We start from the raw sequence: 15359 nt of genomic DNA on the forward strand, positions 1-15359 counted from the left end.
CTCGCCTCAGGGTCCTCGAGGTGTGCAGGTCCTCGAGGGTAGGCAGATCGCAGCCAATCACCTTCTCAGCAGTGCGGATGATACGCTGCAGTCTGCTCTTGTCCTTGGCAGTGGCAGCAGCGTGCCAGATGGTGATGGAGGAGGTGAGGATGGACTCAATGATGGCTGTGTAGAAGTGCACCATCATTGTCTTTGGCAGGTTGAATTTCTTCAGCTGCCGTAGGAAGTACATCCTCTGTTGTGCTTTCTTGGTGAGGGAGCTGATGTTCAGTTCCCACTTGAGGTCCTGGGAGAGGATAGTGCCCAGGAAGCGGAAGGACTCCACAGTGTTGACTGGGGAGTCACACAGGGTGATGGGGGTGAGTGGGGCTGTGTGGTGTGGGGATACACACCTCCTGGGAAGGTGGTTCATCTGCTTCCTGTAGGGGATACACACCTCCTGGGAAGGTGGTTCATCTGCTTCCTGTAGGGGATACACACCTCCTGGGAAGGTGGTTCATCTGCTTCCTGTAGGGGATACACACCTCCTGGGAAGGTGGTTCATCTGCTTCCTGCATGTTTTCACGAGGCGTGTCTGAAACACCCACATTCCTAAAGAGGAAATACTAGTTCTCCTACACGCTAGTAACCCTAACCCTGGGTAGTCCTGCTGTCTCTGGTCTCTCATGGTCTCTCCTGGTCTCTCCTAGTCTCATCTCTCCTGGTCTCTTCTAGTCTCTAGTCTCTCCTGGTCTCATCTCTCCTGGCCTCATCTCTCCCAGTCTCTCCTGGTCTCTCCTAGTCTCTAGTCTCTCCTGTTCTCTCCTGGTCTTTCCTGGTCTCATCTCTCCTGGTATCTAGTCTCTACTGGTTTCTAGTCCCTCCCTGTCTCTAGTCTCTCCTGGAGTCTCCCTGGTGTCTCCCTGGTGTCTCCTGGTCTATTGTCTCTCCTGGTCTCCATTCCTTCTACACTTCACTGCAGCTCAGACTGAAACTAAGTTTCCAGTTCTGACAACAATCAAAATCACGTTCACCTGGTGCAAGGTGTGGAACACAAGAGCCACATACATACACACATACACCACCCCCACATCCATGACCAGTGTTCATGTACAAACATAGTCACACCCCACACTCAACTACAGGCTCAATACACAGACACACAACCAGGTTAAACTCCATATTGTGCAAGCTGGTCCAAACCTATGGGATAGGTTATGAGTCAGTAGGCCTACAGATCACTATTGGTCCCACTGCCTGTCATCACCCTAACCCTGTCATCATCCTAACCCTATCATCACCCTCACCCTAATCCAGTCATCACCCTAACCCTGTCATCACCCTGGGCTGAATTTACCAACACTGGAGGTTGGGTAGGATACTACATCACAACTCTCTTCTGCCACCTCATCTACACACCTGATCCCCATATCAACTACACACCTGCTAATCCGATCAGCTAATATGAACTCCTCATAAACTTGTTTGATTGTGTTAGAACTCATAACAGTTTTCTTAGATGTTATGGCTGGACTAGTGCCTAGTGGTTCCAGTGCTTAGGCTAGGTCCTAGGGCTAGCCGCTAGGAGAATGTAGCAGCCCTACAGGTAAAGGCTAGGTCCTAGGGCTAGCCGCTAGGAGAATGTAGCAGCCCTACAGGTAAAGGCTAGGTCCTAGGGCTAGCCGCTAGGAGAATGTAGCAGCCCTACAGGTAAAGGCTAGGTCCTAGGGCTAGCCACGAGGAGAATGTAGCCCTACAGGTAAAGGCTAGGTCCTAGGGCTAGCCACAAGGAGAATGTAGCCCTACAGGTAAATGTGAGAGCATGTGCCAGGTCTAGGGCGTGGTGCTTGCAGGTGACAGGTGAGCAAACCAAACACAAGCTGCTCTTAGATGGATGCTGAACAGGTATTCACTTAGTAAACATGCCAGGCATACTCAACTTCTTACCCACAGTCCCAGTCAAACATCTCACCATGCCAGTAAGATAGAGGTGATTCTTTAAGCAACCACACCCTTGCTTCACTGGAGGGACAGGATATGATGGGAGAGCGGAACAATATAGATAGATGATAGATGGCCAGATGAATGGGGAGGGAGACAGATGTAAAGAGAGATTAAAGAGAGACTGTGAAGCATAAGAGAGAGCCTGTCACATACTTGTCAGTTGAACCATTGACAATTATCAATGACAAAGAAGAGTGATTAAGCTGTAATATCTACCCAGACGCTCCCATGTTACCCCGCTCCTCATCTCTCTCCACTGGCTACCTATCATGGCCCGTATCAGATTCAAGACCCTGGTATTGACCTTCCGAGCAGTGAACGGGACTGCACCCGTCTACATCAAGTCTCTCCTGCAGCCTTACACCCCCACCCGTCACCTACGGTCTTCTTCAGACAACCGCCTGGTGGTCCCACCGCTCAAGACCGCCCGGTCCCAACACAAGCTCTTCTCCTGTCTGGCCCCCCAGTGGTGGAATCAACTCCCCACCTCCATCAGAGATACTGACTGTCTCTCCACCTTCAAGAAAAGGCTCAAGACGCACTTGTTCCGGGAGTACAACGGTACTTAGGAATGGTTCGCTTGACCCGATGTTAGTTTCCTCAAGGATCACAATGACTTTTACTTAGAGACTTGTTGCTCTTGTGGTTAGTGGTAACTGATTTAAATTTTTGTTCTCGCTGTGATATATTGTTTTTATTACTGTTGCTTGCTTTTTTCCACAGGTACACTTGCACTTATAGCGGTTCATGTTGTTTAATTGTAACTTGTTTAACTACATGCTCTTATGGTTCTTCCCTTTGGCACTTACTTTGGTTGTTCACAATGTGTGCTTCATGTTTTGGCTACTCGCGATGTTTTTTGGCTATCTTGTTGTTATGATCAGTGACCTATGCACTTTGTAAAGCTCTCTCTTGGAAGTCGCTTTGGATAAAAGCATCTGCTAAATGAATAAATGTAATGTAAATGTAATAACTCCTGCTCTGTCAGACAGCATCTTTTTGCCAGTGCTTACGTAACACCAACATATCAGAGTTCTGGATGGGTCTTCAATCCTCAGACAATTCTCTTTTTTTGGGGTGTGAAGACAACATGCTTTTGGACTCAAGTTTTGCATCTACATTCCTACCCATAATTTTACTTTGTTCAACTATCCGATCCAAAATCTAACCCTAATCCTCACCCGTAGCCTATACATTGTTCACTATCTTAACGCATATGAATGTCCCGTTCCGTAAACAGAGAAAACGATGGCACACAGCAGGTCCTCCAACATTATCTGTGTTTGGAGGTTGTAAAGGCAGCCGCTCCCGGGCCGGCCAACGGTCATGCTGGTGGAACACAGCGCGCCACGCAGCGCGCACCACCCAGCTCACGTGTAGCAGCTCACATTTAGCAGGTCACGTGTAGCAGGTCACGTGTAGCAGGTCACGTGTAGCAGCTCACATGTAGCAGGTCATATGTAGCAGGTCACGTGTAGCAGGTCACATGTAGCAGGTCACGTGTAGCAGCTCACGTGTAGCAGGTCACATGTAGCAGGTCACATGTAGCAGGTCACATGTAGCAGCTCACGTGTAGCAGGTCACATGTAGCAGGTCACATGTAGCAGCTCACGTGTAGCAGCTCACGTGTAGCAGGTCACGTGTAGCAGGTCACGTGTAGCAGCTCACGTGTAGCAGGTCACGTGTAGCAGCTCACGTGTAGCAGGTCACGTGTAGCAGCTCACGTGTAGCAGGTCACGTGTAGCAGGTCACGTGTAGCAGCTCACGTGTAGCAGGTCACGTGTAGCAGGTCACATGTAGCAGCTCACGTGTAGCAGCTCACGTGTAGCAGGTCACGTGTAGCAGGTCACGTGTAGCAGCTCACATGTAGCAGGTCACATGTAGCAGGTCACATGTAGCATCTCACATGAAGCAGGTCACGTGTAGCAGCTCACATGTAGCAGGTCACATGTAGCAGCTCACATGTAGCAGGTCACATGTAGCAGCTCACATGTGGCAGGTCACGTGTAGCAGCTCACATGTAGCAGGTCACATGTAGCAGCTCACATGTAGCAGGTCACATGTAGCAGCTCACATGTGGCAGGTCACGTGTAGCAGCTCACATGTAGCAGGTCACATGTAGCAGCTCCCTTAGATCTGCACTCTGTGGGATTGGGAAGGGCAATTATGAATGACACAATCCTATTATGGTCGATGGAACAAGGTTCCAATTTCATTGGACCAGTGGCTTTGTGGAAATGTGTAATTTACAATGTAGATTGTCTTGTTGCCATTTAGATACATATATTGGTGATGTATGGGTAAAACCAATTCTAATTTCCAATAGATATTACTGTGCTTCCACATGGATTGTCAGTAACCCTGTTAATTCATTAAGCAATACTCCTGACATTTAAATTGAATTACTTTGTGTCCAGGGCTCTCAGGTTTTATCAAAAGTTGAGAGTAGTATAGTAAAAAAGTATAGTAAAAGTAGTATTTTGAAGTGTAAATGAGCAGCAACAAATGTATGCTTTTTAATCTATGCCATCTTCATAAATACATATTTAAAATATAGAAATCTGCAGTAAAATTTCAGATACAAAACAGACCCATCGGCAACCGATGCAAGCACACCTCACAACTTCCCCAGAAATGTTTCCCTCTATTGCTCCTTTACCTCGTGCCTGGTAACAGCACACCGCCATCCAATCTTCCTGCTGTTCAAATAGGGAGGTGATACTGTGTATACTTGCAAGAGTTTAAGACTCTTCCTAGCCATTACCATGGCAACTTCCATATCCTGTTCATTCAAGTGATCCGCTGGTTCTGTGAAACTGGAATGTCAATATTTTGCAATACAACTTAAAGAAAATGGTCGACTTCAGGTCATGTGGGCTGCTAGGTGATTGTGACACCGGCTGATGGAAAGACTTCTGGGTCCCTGCTCTCCGGTGACGTCAGCCCCGAAGACCTGCCCTCCGGTGACGTCAGCCCCGAAGACCTGCCCTCCGGTGACGTCAGCTGGTCTGCAGTTTTAGGACTCAACCTTGTTTCCTCCGTTTACCAATTCTATAACTGCACCAAAGTAGCCAGAATACCCATTTCCATCAGGATTAATGCATTTTAACACCAAACTCAACTACAGGCAGGGAACACTTATAAATCCATGGCTTCACACACCCGCCAAGGAGTAATTCCATCTCCAGAGATAGTAAATCATTCTTCCTGTGCCTGTTCACAACATGTCAAAAAGAAATGTAGACAAACTGGGTTCTTTTGGGGTTTTTATTTGGAGGGCCATGCAGTGCCATCCAGTTAAGATTTAAACATTTTAAACAGTACAGGTGGAAAAACCAATACACTTGCAATTAACTAGTACAAAATAACAAAACTAACGTTACTGAGGAATGTAACAAATTAAATAAAAGAAAAGCAAGAGAAGCGTGCTGTCACCACTGCAGACCTCCCTCAGGACTCGATAGAGTTTCTAAACCCTGTTGTGTAAATAAGAAAAATAAAACAGTACAATATTCTGGATAGAGTAAATAACAGGACTTAAAAACAGGACCAAAAAAGCAAAATAAATTACTTCTTGACTTGAATGTGCGTTGGTTGGTTACTGTGGGGTCATGGGGTAGGTTACTGTGGGAACTGTGGGGGCATGGGGTAGGGCACCATGGGGGGGGCAGGCTGCTGAGGAGTCTGGGGGAAGGGGAAGGGGGCATGGCTCAGGCCATTCTGCCCAGCCCCCTGCGCAGAGAAGGGCGTGGCCTGGAAGCTCTGCCCCCCGAACGCCCCCGTCTGGCCAGAACTGTAGCTGGACTGTCCGTTGCTCCCGTAGCTCCCTCCGCCCCCTGCCCCGCCCCCAAACCCGTTAGCCCCGCTTCCGTAGCCCCCGTTCTGTGTGTTGGTGCCAAACACCTTCTTTGCTCCACTGTCGAAACCTCTATCGCTGTCCCGATCCCTAAAACTACCGCCAAAGTCTCGCCTGCCTCCGGACGAGTAGCGGTCGCGCCGGTCGTCTCTAAACCCTCCACCTCTGCCTCCCCTTGAACGCCCTGCAACAAACACATGGCTCAGACAAGGCAAGATGCCAGACACGGTATGAGTCATGACAGAGGAAAGGAACACAAGCTTCACATTACAATGAACATTAAACAGCTAAGAGAGGCTCCAGCAGCCCACACTAACGTTTCAAAACGGCAATTTAGAAAAGAAAGCAAAGCGGAGAAAAACAGGGAAGGGAAAAAGAAAAAAAAAAAGTCTGCAGCTTAAACCACAGTTCCTGTATCTCACCAATTAGATTTACCTCCTCTGTCTTCGGCCATCTGGAGCAGCTTGGGGTTGATGGCCTGGTTGGCCTCGCGGAGCACGGCCACCAGGTCCCCCGCCTGGCGCATGTTGTTGGGCGTGAAGAAGGTGTAGGCGGTGCCCGTCTTCTGGCTGCGAGCCGTCCGGCCGATGCGGTGAATATAGTCCTCTGAGTTGTTGGGGTAGTCGTAGTTGATGACAAACTTCACGTCCTCCACATCTGTGGGAGTGTGTTGTGTAGCGAGGCGAGAGAGGAGAGAGGGCGCACAAGGAAGCACGCACGCCATCGCCACCACAACAGCCAATCAGAGAGAGGAACAGTTAGTAAGTGGCCCTGAGGACAGCTGGGCGAGTCCAGCCGGCTGTAAGCCCGACATAACGGGAAGTCCTACTGTCTACGGCAAGGAGATGTGATGCGCACACACATCCACGGTAGAAGCACCCCCACCCCCCTGACTCTCTCCAACCTGCCCCTGCCCCAGGGTCGACCCCAGCCTTACCCAGAAGGAGTATGCCGTTACCTGGCCGTCCCCAGAGCATAATGACCCACATCAACGGCCCCGGCCGTCGTGTCAGTGGAGCCGCCCTGTTGCAGTCTCGTGGCAGAACCAGGACTTACAGGGTTAATGGCCCCTTCCAGAGGGCTGCACCGCCCAGACCTGACCACTAGAAGGAGCACCCCCAAGAGCCAGAGTTAATCCCTGGACCAACAGCAACAACTACCTAGCCACCGCCCCCCCCACCAGTCCGATCATGAGCAAAGAGAACCAGAGTTCGGAGCGCCAGAACAGTCTCTCCATGGCAGGGGCGAGGGAGGGGAGCCATCTTGGATTAGGTCCCAGTGTGGCTGAGCGCCTGCAGCGTCTCTACAGAGGTGAGCCAGATGGAGCTACTGCCCTCCAGACAGGTTAGGACCCACGCCACCTCACACAGCCGCTCCACAGCTCGCCTGGGTACAGGCCCAAACGCACGCAAGGCTAGAGCCGGGGTGCAGCAGAGGCAGACCAGGGGTCCTAACAGATGCCAGAGAACAGGAGCAGAGAGTGGGGGCGGAGCCCCCTTTTAGACAGGCCTCACTCGGACCCTCTGCACCTCTGTAGCAGCCTGGGGCTGAGGGGACCAGCGCCCCGGAGGAGCCACTCAGCCTGGACAGCTCTCCAAGAGTCGCCCCTCCTCCTCCTCCGCGCCCTGGCGGACCTGCCAAGCAGACCGCTCCTTCAGCAGGGAGAAACTCAGAGGCACAACAGTTAAAGAAAGCAAGTACACTTTCTTTTGAGATTCAAGTATGAAGGTAGTTGGTGTCAAGCAGGGACACTAACCTAGACCCCTGGAGGCCACGTCAGTGGCGATGAGGATGGGGGCTTTGCCGTACTTGAACTCTGAAAACACGGGAGCGGACAAAGGGTTAGGTTGGTTACTCTACTGCTGCAAGACTAGAGGATCATTTCTATTCACAAAATCTAAGAGTAAAACATGTAGGAACTTCTGATATAGCTGCTGCACTGGAATCCCCTTCCCCACATCTAATCCAGTTACTAAATTAGCCGTTTGGTATTCTAGTGATTTTCTACTTCAGGCTACAGCAACCTAAACATCCAAGTTGATCTGTGCAGACGTTAACAATTAATTTTTAAACTCACCATTCAACACCCAGTCTCTCTCCTGCTGGCTCTTGTCTCCATGGATACCCATTGCTGGCCAACTGGAAAATAAAATAACATCATTACTGGTCGTGTTACTAAGCAACGTGGTTTGCATGCGTCACACCAGCCCTTGACTCAGGTGTAGCAAAGCTCAGTAGTAGAGGTTGCAGGCTCAAATCCCCGTGGGGGGACCATGAAGGCAGGTGTGCGCAGAGACAGTGCTACGTACCCATCCCTCCTCATCCTCCTGGTGATCTCATCACACCTGCGCTTCGTCTCCACGAAGATGATGGTCTTGTTCTCCTTCTCGCTCATGATCTCCTCCAGGAGACGCAGCAGTCTGCAGGGGGAGTTAGAACACTTAGTACAATACTAGATTTATTTTTATTATAATAAAATGCAATATTGTTGATCCATGCCTGATAGCAAGAGTATTAATATCTCATGTGGGACTCACTTGTCCTCCTTCTCGCCGTCGTTGCAGACATCTACAATCTGCAGGATGTTGTGGTTGGCGCTGAGCTGCAGAGCGCCCACGTTGATCTGGACATACTCCTTCAGGAAGTCTTCCGCCAGCTGGCGCACCTCCTTGGGCCAGGTGGCGCTCCACATGAGGGTCTGGCGGTCAGGCTGGGGGGGGGGGGGGGGGGGGGGGGGGGGCAGGATATAAACTATTGTGCCACACTGGTCCCTTGGGATGAAAACAATATCTAAAGTAGAATTTACTGGACTACAAGCCAAGTACTAGTAGGTCAACAAGGCTCCGAACATCTCTGGTTTGCATCTCTAACACTGTTCCAAAAGGCATCACGAGTAAAAAAGCCAACCCCAACTAGATAATGCTTAAAATGGCCTTCCAACAGGACCCCCTCCGGTACACTTACACGGATCTGATCTACAATCTTCCGTATCTGCGGCTCGAAGCCCATGTCCAGCATCCTGTCGGCCTCGTCCAGCACCAGGTATGTGCACCTGCGCAGGTTGGTCTTCCCAGACTCCAGAAAGTCGATAAGCCTGCCGGGCGTAGCGATGCAGATCTCCACACCTGAAACAGAAAGGGGTTAGCTATGATGATGCAGTCTAATGCACACAGCGGGTTGAAAACAAGATGAAGGTGTGCAGCTGTATCAGCTTGCTCTGTTGACATGCACATGTGGTCACAGCTATTACCAATGTGTTCCTTTGTTGACTGGCTGACTAACTGGAGCTCCACTTTATATAAAATCCAGACAAATGGCATCTTGTTGGCCATGTGGGTGAAGACCAGCACCAGAGTAAACAAGGAACAACTTCTATACTAGCTGCAGCACAGGTACCCATTATACCAACTGGAGGCCCCAGCGGCTGGACCAGTCTCACCTCTCTCCAGGTCACGGATCTGGGGTCCCTTGGGCGCCCCTCCGTAGATGCAGGTTGACTTGAGGCGTGATGCTCGGCCATACTCTGCTGCCACCTGCTGGACCTGTTGAGCCAGCTCTCTGGTGGGGGCCAGGACCAGGCACTGGGGGGGGGGGGGGGGGAGAACACCATTAATAACAGCGCTCTGGTGGGGGCCAGGACCAGGCAGTGTGTGCGTGGGGGGGACCAGGTAGTGGGGGGTTAGTGGGGATGGTACATACGATGGGTCCGTCTCCACGCTCCAGGAAGGGTTGGTGATTGATGTGCACGATGGCTGGCAGCAGGTACTGAGGGGGGGCACAGGTTAGAACTTCACACCTCAGTTGCATGATTTGGATTAACGTAACGGTTTATTGAAGAAAAAAAATATATCTTAAGGAATGTTCATTTAGCTGATTCGTTCAGCCAAAACATACTGGAGTTGCTTGAACCTGCAACCTCTTGATCCTCAGTCAAATACTCGCCACACCACCATCCAATGTAAACACAAACTAACTCAGTTGACCAAATCAAGTCATCACATGCATTATAAAAAAGGCTAAACGCACTGGTCAAGGACAACACTCAACAGACACCAGATGTTGCTTACAGAGAGGGTCTTCCCAGAGCCGGTCTGGGCGATGCCCACCATGTCCTTCCCACTGAGGGCCAGCGGCCAGCCCTGAGCCTGGATGGGGGTGGGCTCAGTCCAGCTTAGTTTGTTGATCACATCCATCACATAGGCTAAACACAGGGCACAGAGCACATACTCAGGGCAGAGGAAACTCATAGGTTAAACAGTAAACATTAGCAGATACTTGACTTAAACATGGAATAAATGCAGAAAGAGACCAAAATAAATTAAAACCAGTTATTTTCATGGTCATCTTACATGGAAAGCTAGCCTCATGGAACTTCATGATGGGGTTGGGGCACTCTCTGCCCTTCACTGTGACAGTCTTGGTTCTTCTGTACTGTTCCACCTCTTGCTGCAGTGAGAAGAGAACATGAAGCTAGGCACATGTGGACGCTATGCACGTGGACGCTAGCAAACAGCTATTGAGCAACAAGGCAACACGTGCCGAGATAACCCATTCTTCTAGTTACGTAACGGAGCATGGCGGCGGTCCTTACCGGGGATCTCCGCGTGACATCGGGGTGCGGTTGGTAAAAGTTCTTCTCGAACTTGGGTAATTCGTCGAGGTTCCAGTGCTTCTTGCGCAGCCTTTCTCCGGGATTGCCAAATTTCCCACCTCCGCCTCCCCGGCCGCCTCCACCGCCACTGCCAAAACGTGGGGGACCGCTGCCATACCTACCCAAATATCATTAAACAGAAGTTAGCATTTCAACGACTAGAACATATCACAGGCACAGCTACAATTCGAGGGATTGACTAGTCTGAAAGTGAATGACCGCCTGTTAAAATTATTGCACATTTAGCAAGTGGGCTAATGGCCGGATGCAACACTATCTGTAGTTTAATTTCTTTATCTGCGCTCAATATGCCGTGAAGGGTGTAAGCGAAACCAAGCTTCAATGTTGTACAACTGCGTCATTTTTTTAAAGACTGCCATATTCATTCTAGCCAGCAGAGGAACAATGGAAAACCCGGCCGGCATTTTGTCTTCACGTTCACCGCTGCCACATGGCGACCAGATAGCTACAGTAGGCATCCTGGCCGGCACGCAGGAACAATGAGGCCTGAGCCTCAAGTCGGTCATTAGTGATAGACAAATATCAGCATAACCAGAGAAATTACAGGCCAAACTACCCATCTAAAGTTTGGCAATACGCTCTATGGAAAACTGCAGATTTGCTTGTTAACTTGTTATTTAAGCTGCCGCACGAGGCCTTCGATGGTGTTATCAAACCTTATCCAGCTAGAAACGTCGTTGGCTAGCAACGTATGTAGATGTACTAGTTTTTTTATCCAACCGAGACAAACTAATGTCTAACAAATGACTAACCGAGCTACAAGACAGAACAAGTCTTATTTGGATAAGCGCAGCATCGTGTTAATATCCTATCGATATCCATTTCTCTTTATCAACCGGTCAGCCATTTCTTTTTGAGGGAACACGATGGTCTACGTTTGCGTAATCCACAATAAATATATTTAAAGTACACTACTTACCCTCTATCTCTACCACGATCTCTGTCGGAAAATCCTGGCATCTTGTAAACAAAGTGTAAATAAAAAAAGATAAATATACTACGTTAAAGGCCGACTTAAGTCCCGACCGGCAGTGATGGTGCTGAAATGCCGGTGACTAAAAAAAGAAGGTCGGTTTTTATTGCATGAGGAAGTGTCACGCCATGTCAAAACGATGTATCCATCCGCCTGTGGTCGCGTTGGAAGACTTGCGATGTGAAATTACAGATAAAAAACAATACTTTGTGTAGATTTGGGAGAAATGCAACTGTATGTGTGAATTGGTTACAACATATATGAGAAACCGAATTGTCATTCAAACTCTACTTTCGGAATTCTCGTTTAATCCAATGGATTTTACCCACTATTAATGACATACATTATAATGCACACCAACAATCATTGTGTGTAGAGTGACAACTAGCTGCTAACAAATTAGGGATTAGTTAACTAAATATTTTGGCGAATGTATATGTACGAGATTTCAGCTTCGAGTGTGATCAGGTTTCTTCCTCTGTTGTTACCAGAAGTTACGTCACCACAGAAAGCAGTGCCTGTGGAAACACGGAAATGGAACCTTTGAATCTTTAACTCACCTAATTAATTGAGAAAAAAAAGATTTATTGTCTGGTTAAACTTTGTAAATTATTGAAGCCACATGTGTCAAATTTTTTTTGGAATATTTGTACACTTTCTACTTTCACGTTTCAAATAATCTTCACACCAATGGTCACCCCTTTGTCTAAAAGTTCCGTCATGTCGATCGTAGAAACTCCTTCTCGCCCATCATGTCTATCGCATAAATTAAACAGAACAGTTTACACTTAGATTCATTCTCATTCAAATACACGCTAGTCATATGTAAAACTCAATTTTTACCAAGACACTGACGAGGGAAGGAACGGTGACACCACAGTATCTTTTCTGATCGGATAGTTTTCATTAAATTCCAATCAGTTTCCCCCAAACAACCGTCCTGTGACTGTCCTCAGTCACAGCAGGGGACAAATTCAACAATCCTGTGGGATAATCCCATTTCTGTCCCCGATACTGTTATTGTATAATCTGAAGAGCATCACAGCAGAAGAGCTTGTTGCCTGGAATTAACTTGTCACAATTGGTATTTTTGAATAATTTATGAGGAATTTGGAGGCTGATTACATAATCTGCAAATGTAAATTGGCACCCGGGTTCTAACCCGCCACCCCCGACATCTCAAGCGCAAACAGTACTATCTATCCAACATAAAGAACAGTACTATCTATGCCAACAAAAAGCTAGTGCTTGGTAGGTGCGAGTGGCCTGCATGCATACCAGAGGAGTGAGTTTAACCGATCTTCACTGGCAGAACCCCCACAGAACTACAACCACAGTCACCCCCCCCCCACAGAACTACAACCACAGTCACTCCCCCCCACCGCCCCACAGAACTACAACCACAGTCACCCCCCCCCCAGAACTACAACCACAGTCACTCCCCCCCCCCCCCCCCCCCTGCCTGTTGGAACCACCAGACAGCATGCAGGAGGAGCCTGTAAGTATGACGTTCAAAGCTCTGGTTCACTGTTAATGTTAAGTGGTGATCATTGGACATAAACGATTTCTGGTTTCAGGGTGAAGGCCCGTCTTTCAGAGAGGAGGATGAGGAGACACTGTCCGTGTATTCAAGAAGGGCTGAGATAAGCAATGATTGTATGCTCCAAAGCCCTAGTTGTGCCCAAATGCCCAATGCTTATTTATTTTTCCCAAAATATTTGTTGTAGGACACTGCCCCATGCGCTGAAACTGGTGACAAAGTGAGTAGCCTATAATACTAATAAATAAAACACAATGAATCTCTCTTCAAAAAGGATGAAAATTGAAAAAGTGTCTACAAGAGATACCTGGAAATTTGATGCACTTGCAGTGGAAATGAAGTACAAAAAAAAGAAGATGCGGAAGATGGAATTGGAAATCAACAACTGGAGAAAGATGTAAGTTTAACTGCCATAATAAAGACAAGCGCACCCACACATATCAAATCACATTTTATTTGTAGAGAATTTTACAAGCAATGTCATAGAGGGCTTCACATATGCCCAGAACTGCACCTCAAACTAAACTGGATCTAACTAACAGAGAGTCAGATGGCTGAGGGAGTTGGGCTAGTAATCTGCAGGTTGCCAGTTCGATTCCCAGCCGTGCCAAATGACGTTGTGTCCTTGGGCAAGGCACTTCACCCTACTTGCCTCGGGGGGAATGTCCCTGTACTTACTGTAAGTCGCTCTGGATAAGAGCGTCTGCTAAATTACTAAATGTAAATGTAACTGTGCCTTCTCCCAGGCATCTTCAAGTTAAAATAAAAAAATAGATTCTACAAATTGTGACTAAAGACAATATTTCTAACGATTTTCCATCACAGGCTCTGGGAATTGGGCAGGGTTAAGAACTTAAATCACAAACAAGTGGGCCAAATAGGCTACACTGAAGGAAAGGGGAAATTTCAAAATCAACAAAACATATACTGCAACCTTATGCTAACGAAATTAATTAGCATCGCAAATTAATTATTTGCATATACATCCCTTATTGCCCTGCCTGTTTCGTTGTCTTCAAATATTGGTTCAATGTTCCAATCCTCCTCTACAACCACCCTTGGTGGTCTCTCTCTTATCCTCCTCTACAACCACCCTTGGTGGTCTCTCTCTCCTATCATCCTCTACAACCACCCTTGGTGGTCTCTCTCTCCTATCATCCTCTACAACCACCCTTGGTGGTCTCTCTCTCCTATCCTCCTCTAAACCACCCTTGGTGGCCTCTCTCTCCTATCCTCCTTTACAACCACCCTTGGTGGTCTCTCTCTCCTATCCTCCTCTACAACCACCCTTGGTGGTCTCTCTCTCCTATCCTCCTCTACAACCACCCTTGGTGGTCTCTCTCTCCTATCCTCCTCTACAACCACCCTTGGTGGTCTCTCTCTCCTATCATCCTCTACAACCACCCTTGGTGGTCTCTCTCTCCTATCCTCCTCTACAACCACCCTTGGTGGTCTCTCTCTCCTATCCTCCTCTACAACCACCCTTGGTGGTCTCTCTCTCCTATCTTCCCTAAACCACCCTTGGTGGCCTCTCTCTCCTATCCTCCTTTACAACCACCCTTGGTGGTCTCTCTCTCCTATCCTCCTCTACAACCACCCTTGGTGGTCTCTCTCTCCTATCCTCCTCTACAACCACCCTTGGTGGTCTCTCTCTCCTATCCTCCTCTACAACCACCCTTGGTGGTCTCTCTCTCCTATCATCCTCTACAACCACCCTTGGTGGTCTCTCTCTCCTATCCTCCTCTACAACCACCCTTGATGGTCTCTGTCTCCTATCATCCTCTACAACCACCCTTGGTGGTCTCTCTCTCCTATCCTCCTCTACAACCACCCTTGGTGGTCTCTCTCTCCTCAGGCAGGCAATGTTGTGGAGCACAACACATGCAGTTATGATGTCGCACACCCTTTGTGGAGTCACTCAGAGGTGTTGTAGGCAGTGGAACCTCATGATGAGGCCAAACACATCTCAATACGCCCCTGTGCGTGATGAGGCCAAACACATCTCAATACGCCCCTGTGCGTGATGAGGCCAAACACATCTCAATACGCCCCTGTGGCCAAGGTTGTACTTGCGCTGCGCATCAGGAGCCCCTAACCCATCTGTCTGATAGGACTGGCAGGCCTATCAGGAGCCCCTAACCCATCTGTCTGATAGGACTGGCAGGCCTATCAGGAGCCCCTAACCCATCTGTCTGATAGGTCTGGCAGGCCTATCAGGAGCCCCTAACCCATCTGTCTGATAGGACTGGCAGGCCTATCAGGAGCCCCTAACCCATCTGTCTGATAGGACTGGCAGGCCTATCAGGAGCCCCTAACCCATCTGTCTGGGGCTCCT

General features: G+C 48.6%; 1 protein-coding gene across 2 annotated transcripts; it reads right to left on the minus strand.

Annotated features, from left to right (window-relative positions):
* Nucleotides 1-5232: 5232 nt before the first annotated feature.
* Nucleotides 5233-11563, minus strand: ddx5 (DEAD (Asp-Glu-Ala-Asp) box helicase 5). 2 transcript variants are annotated; one of them, XM_067232608.1, is made up of 13 exons: nt 11431-11563; nt 10431-10608; nt 10189-10285; nt 9907-10040; nt 9539-9604; nt 9279-9420; nt 8804-8964; nt 8377-8549; nt 8149-8259; nt 7917-7978; nt 7596-7655; nt 6275-6496; nt 5233-6023 (listed from the first exon to the last, which is right to left on the minus strand). In XM_067232608.1, exons 1-13 carry the CDS (start codon nt 11469-11471, stop codon nt 5605-5607), a joined length of 1866 nt encoding a protein of 621 aa, XP_067088709.1. In that variant the 5' UTR covers nt 11472-11563; the 3' UTR covers nt 5233-5604. The 2 variants fall into 2 exon arrangements, with proteins under 2 accessions (XP_067088709.1, XP_067088710.1); XM_067232609.1 differs by having other exon boundaries at nt 5856-6023; nt 6262-6496.
* Nucleotides 11564-15359: the final 3796 nt, after the last annotated feature.

This window comes from Osmerus mordax, chromosome 3, assembly GCF_038355195.1.
Source record: "Osmerus mordax isolate fOsmMor3 chromosome 3, fOsmMor3.pri, whole genome shotgun sequence".
Lineage (NCBI taxonomy): Eukaryota > Metazoa > Chordata > Actinopteri > Osmeriformes > Osmeridae > Osmerus > Osmerus mordax.

Excerpts from the sequence above, each read along its gene's own strand:
- ddx5 (XM_067232608.1), bottom strand. The coding sequence starts at position 11,471 with ATGCCAGGATTTTCCGACAGAGATCGTGGTAGAGATAGAGG. Across the intron at positions 10,041-10,188 it reads CCATGAGGCTAGCTTTCCAT|CCTATGTGATGGATGTGATC; the intron begins GTAAGATGACCA and ends CCCTGTGTTTAG. Across the intron at positions 8,260-8,376 it reads GACGGCGAGAAGGAGGACAA|ACTGCTGCGTCTCCTGGAGG; the intron begins GTGAGTCCCACA and ends CTCCCCCTGCAG.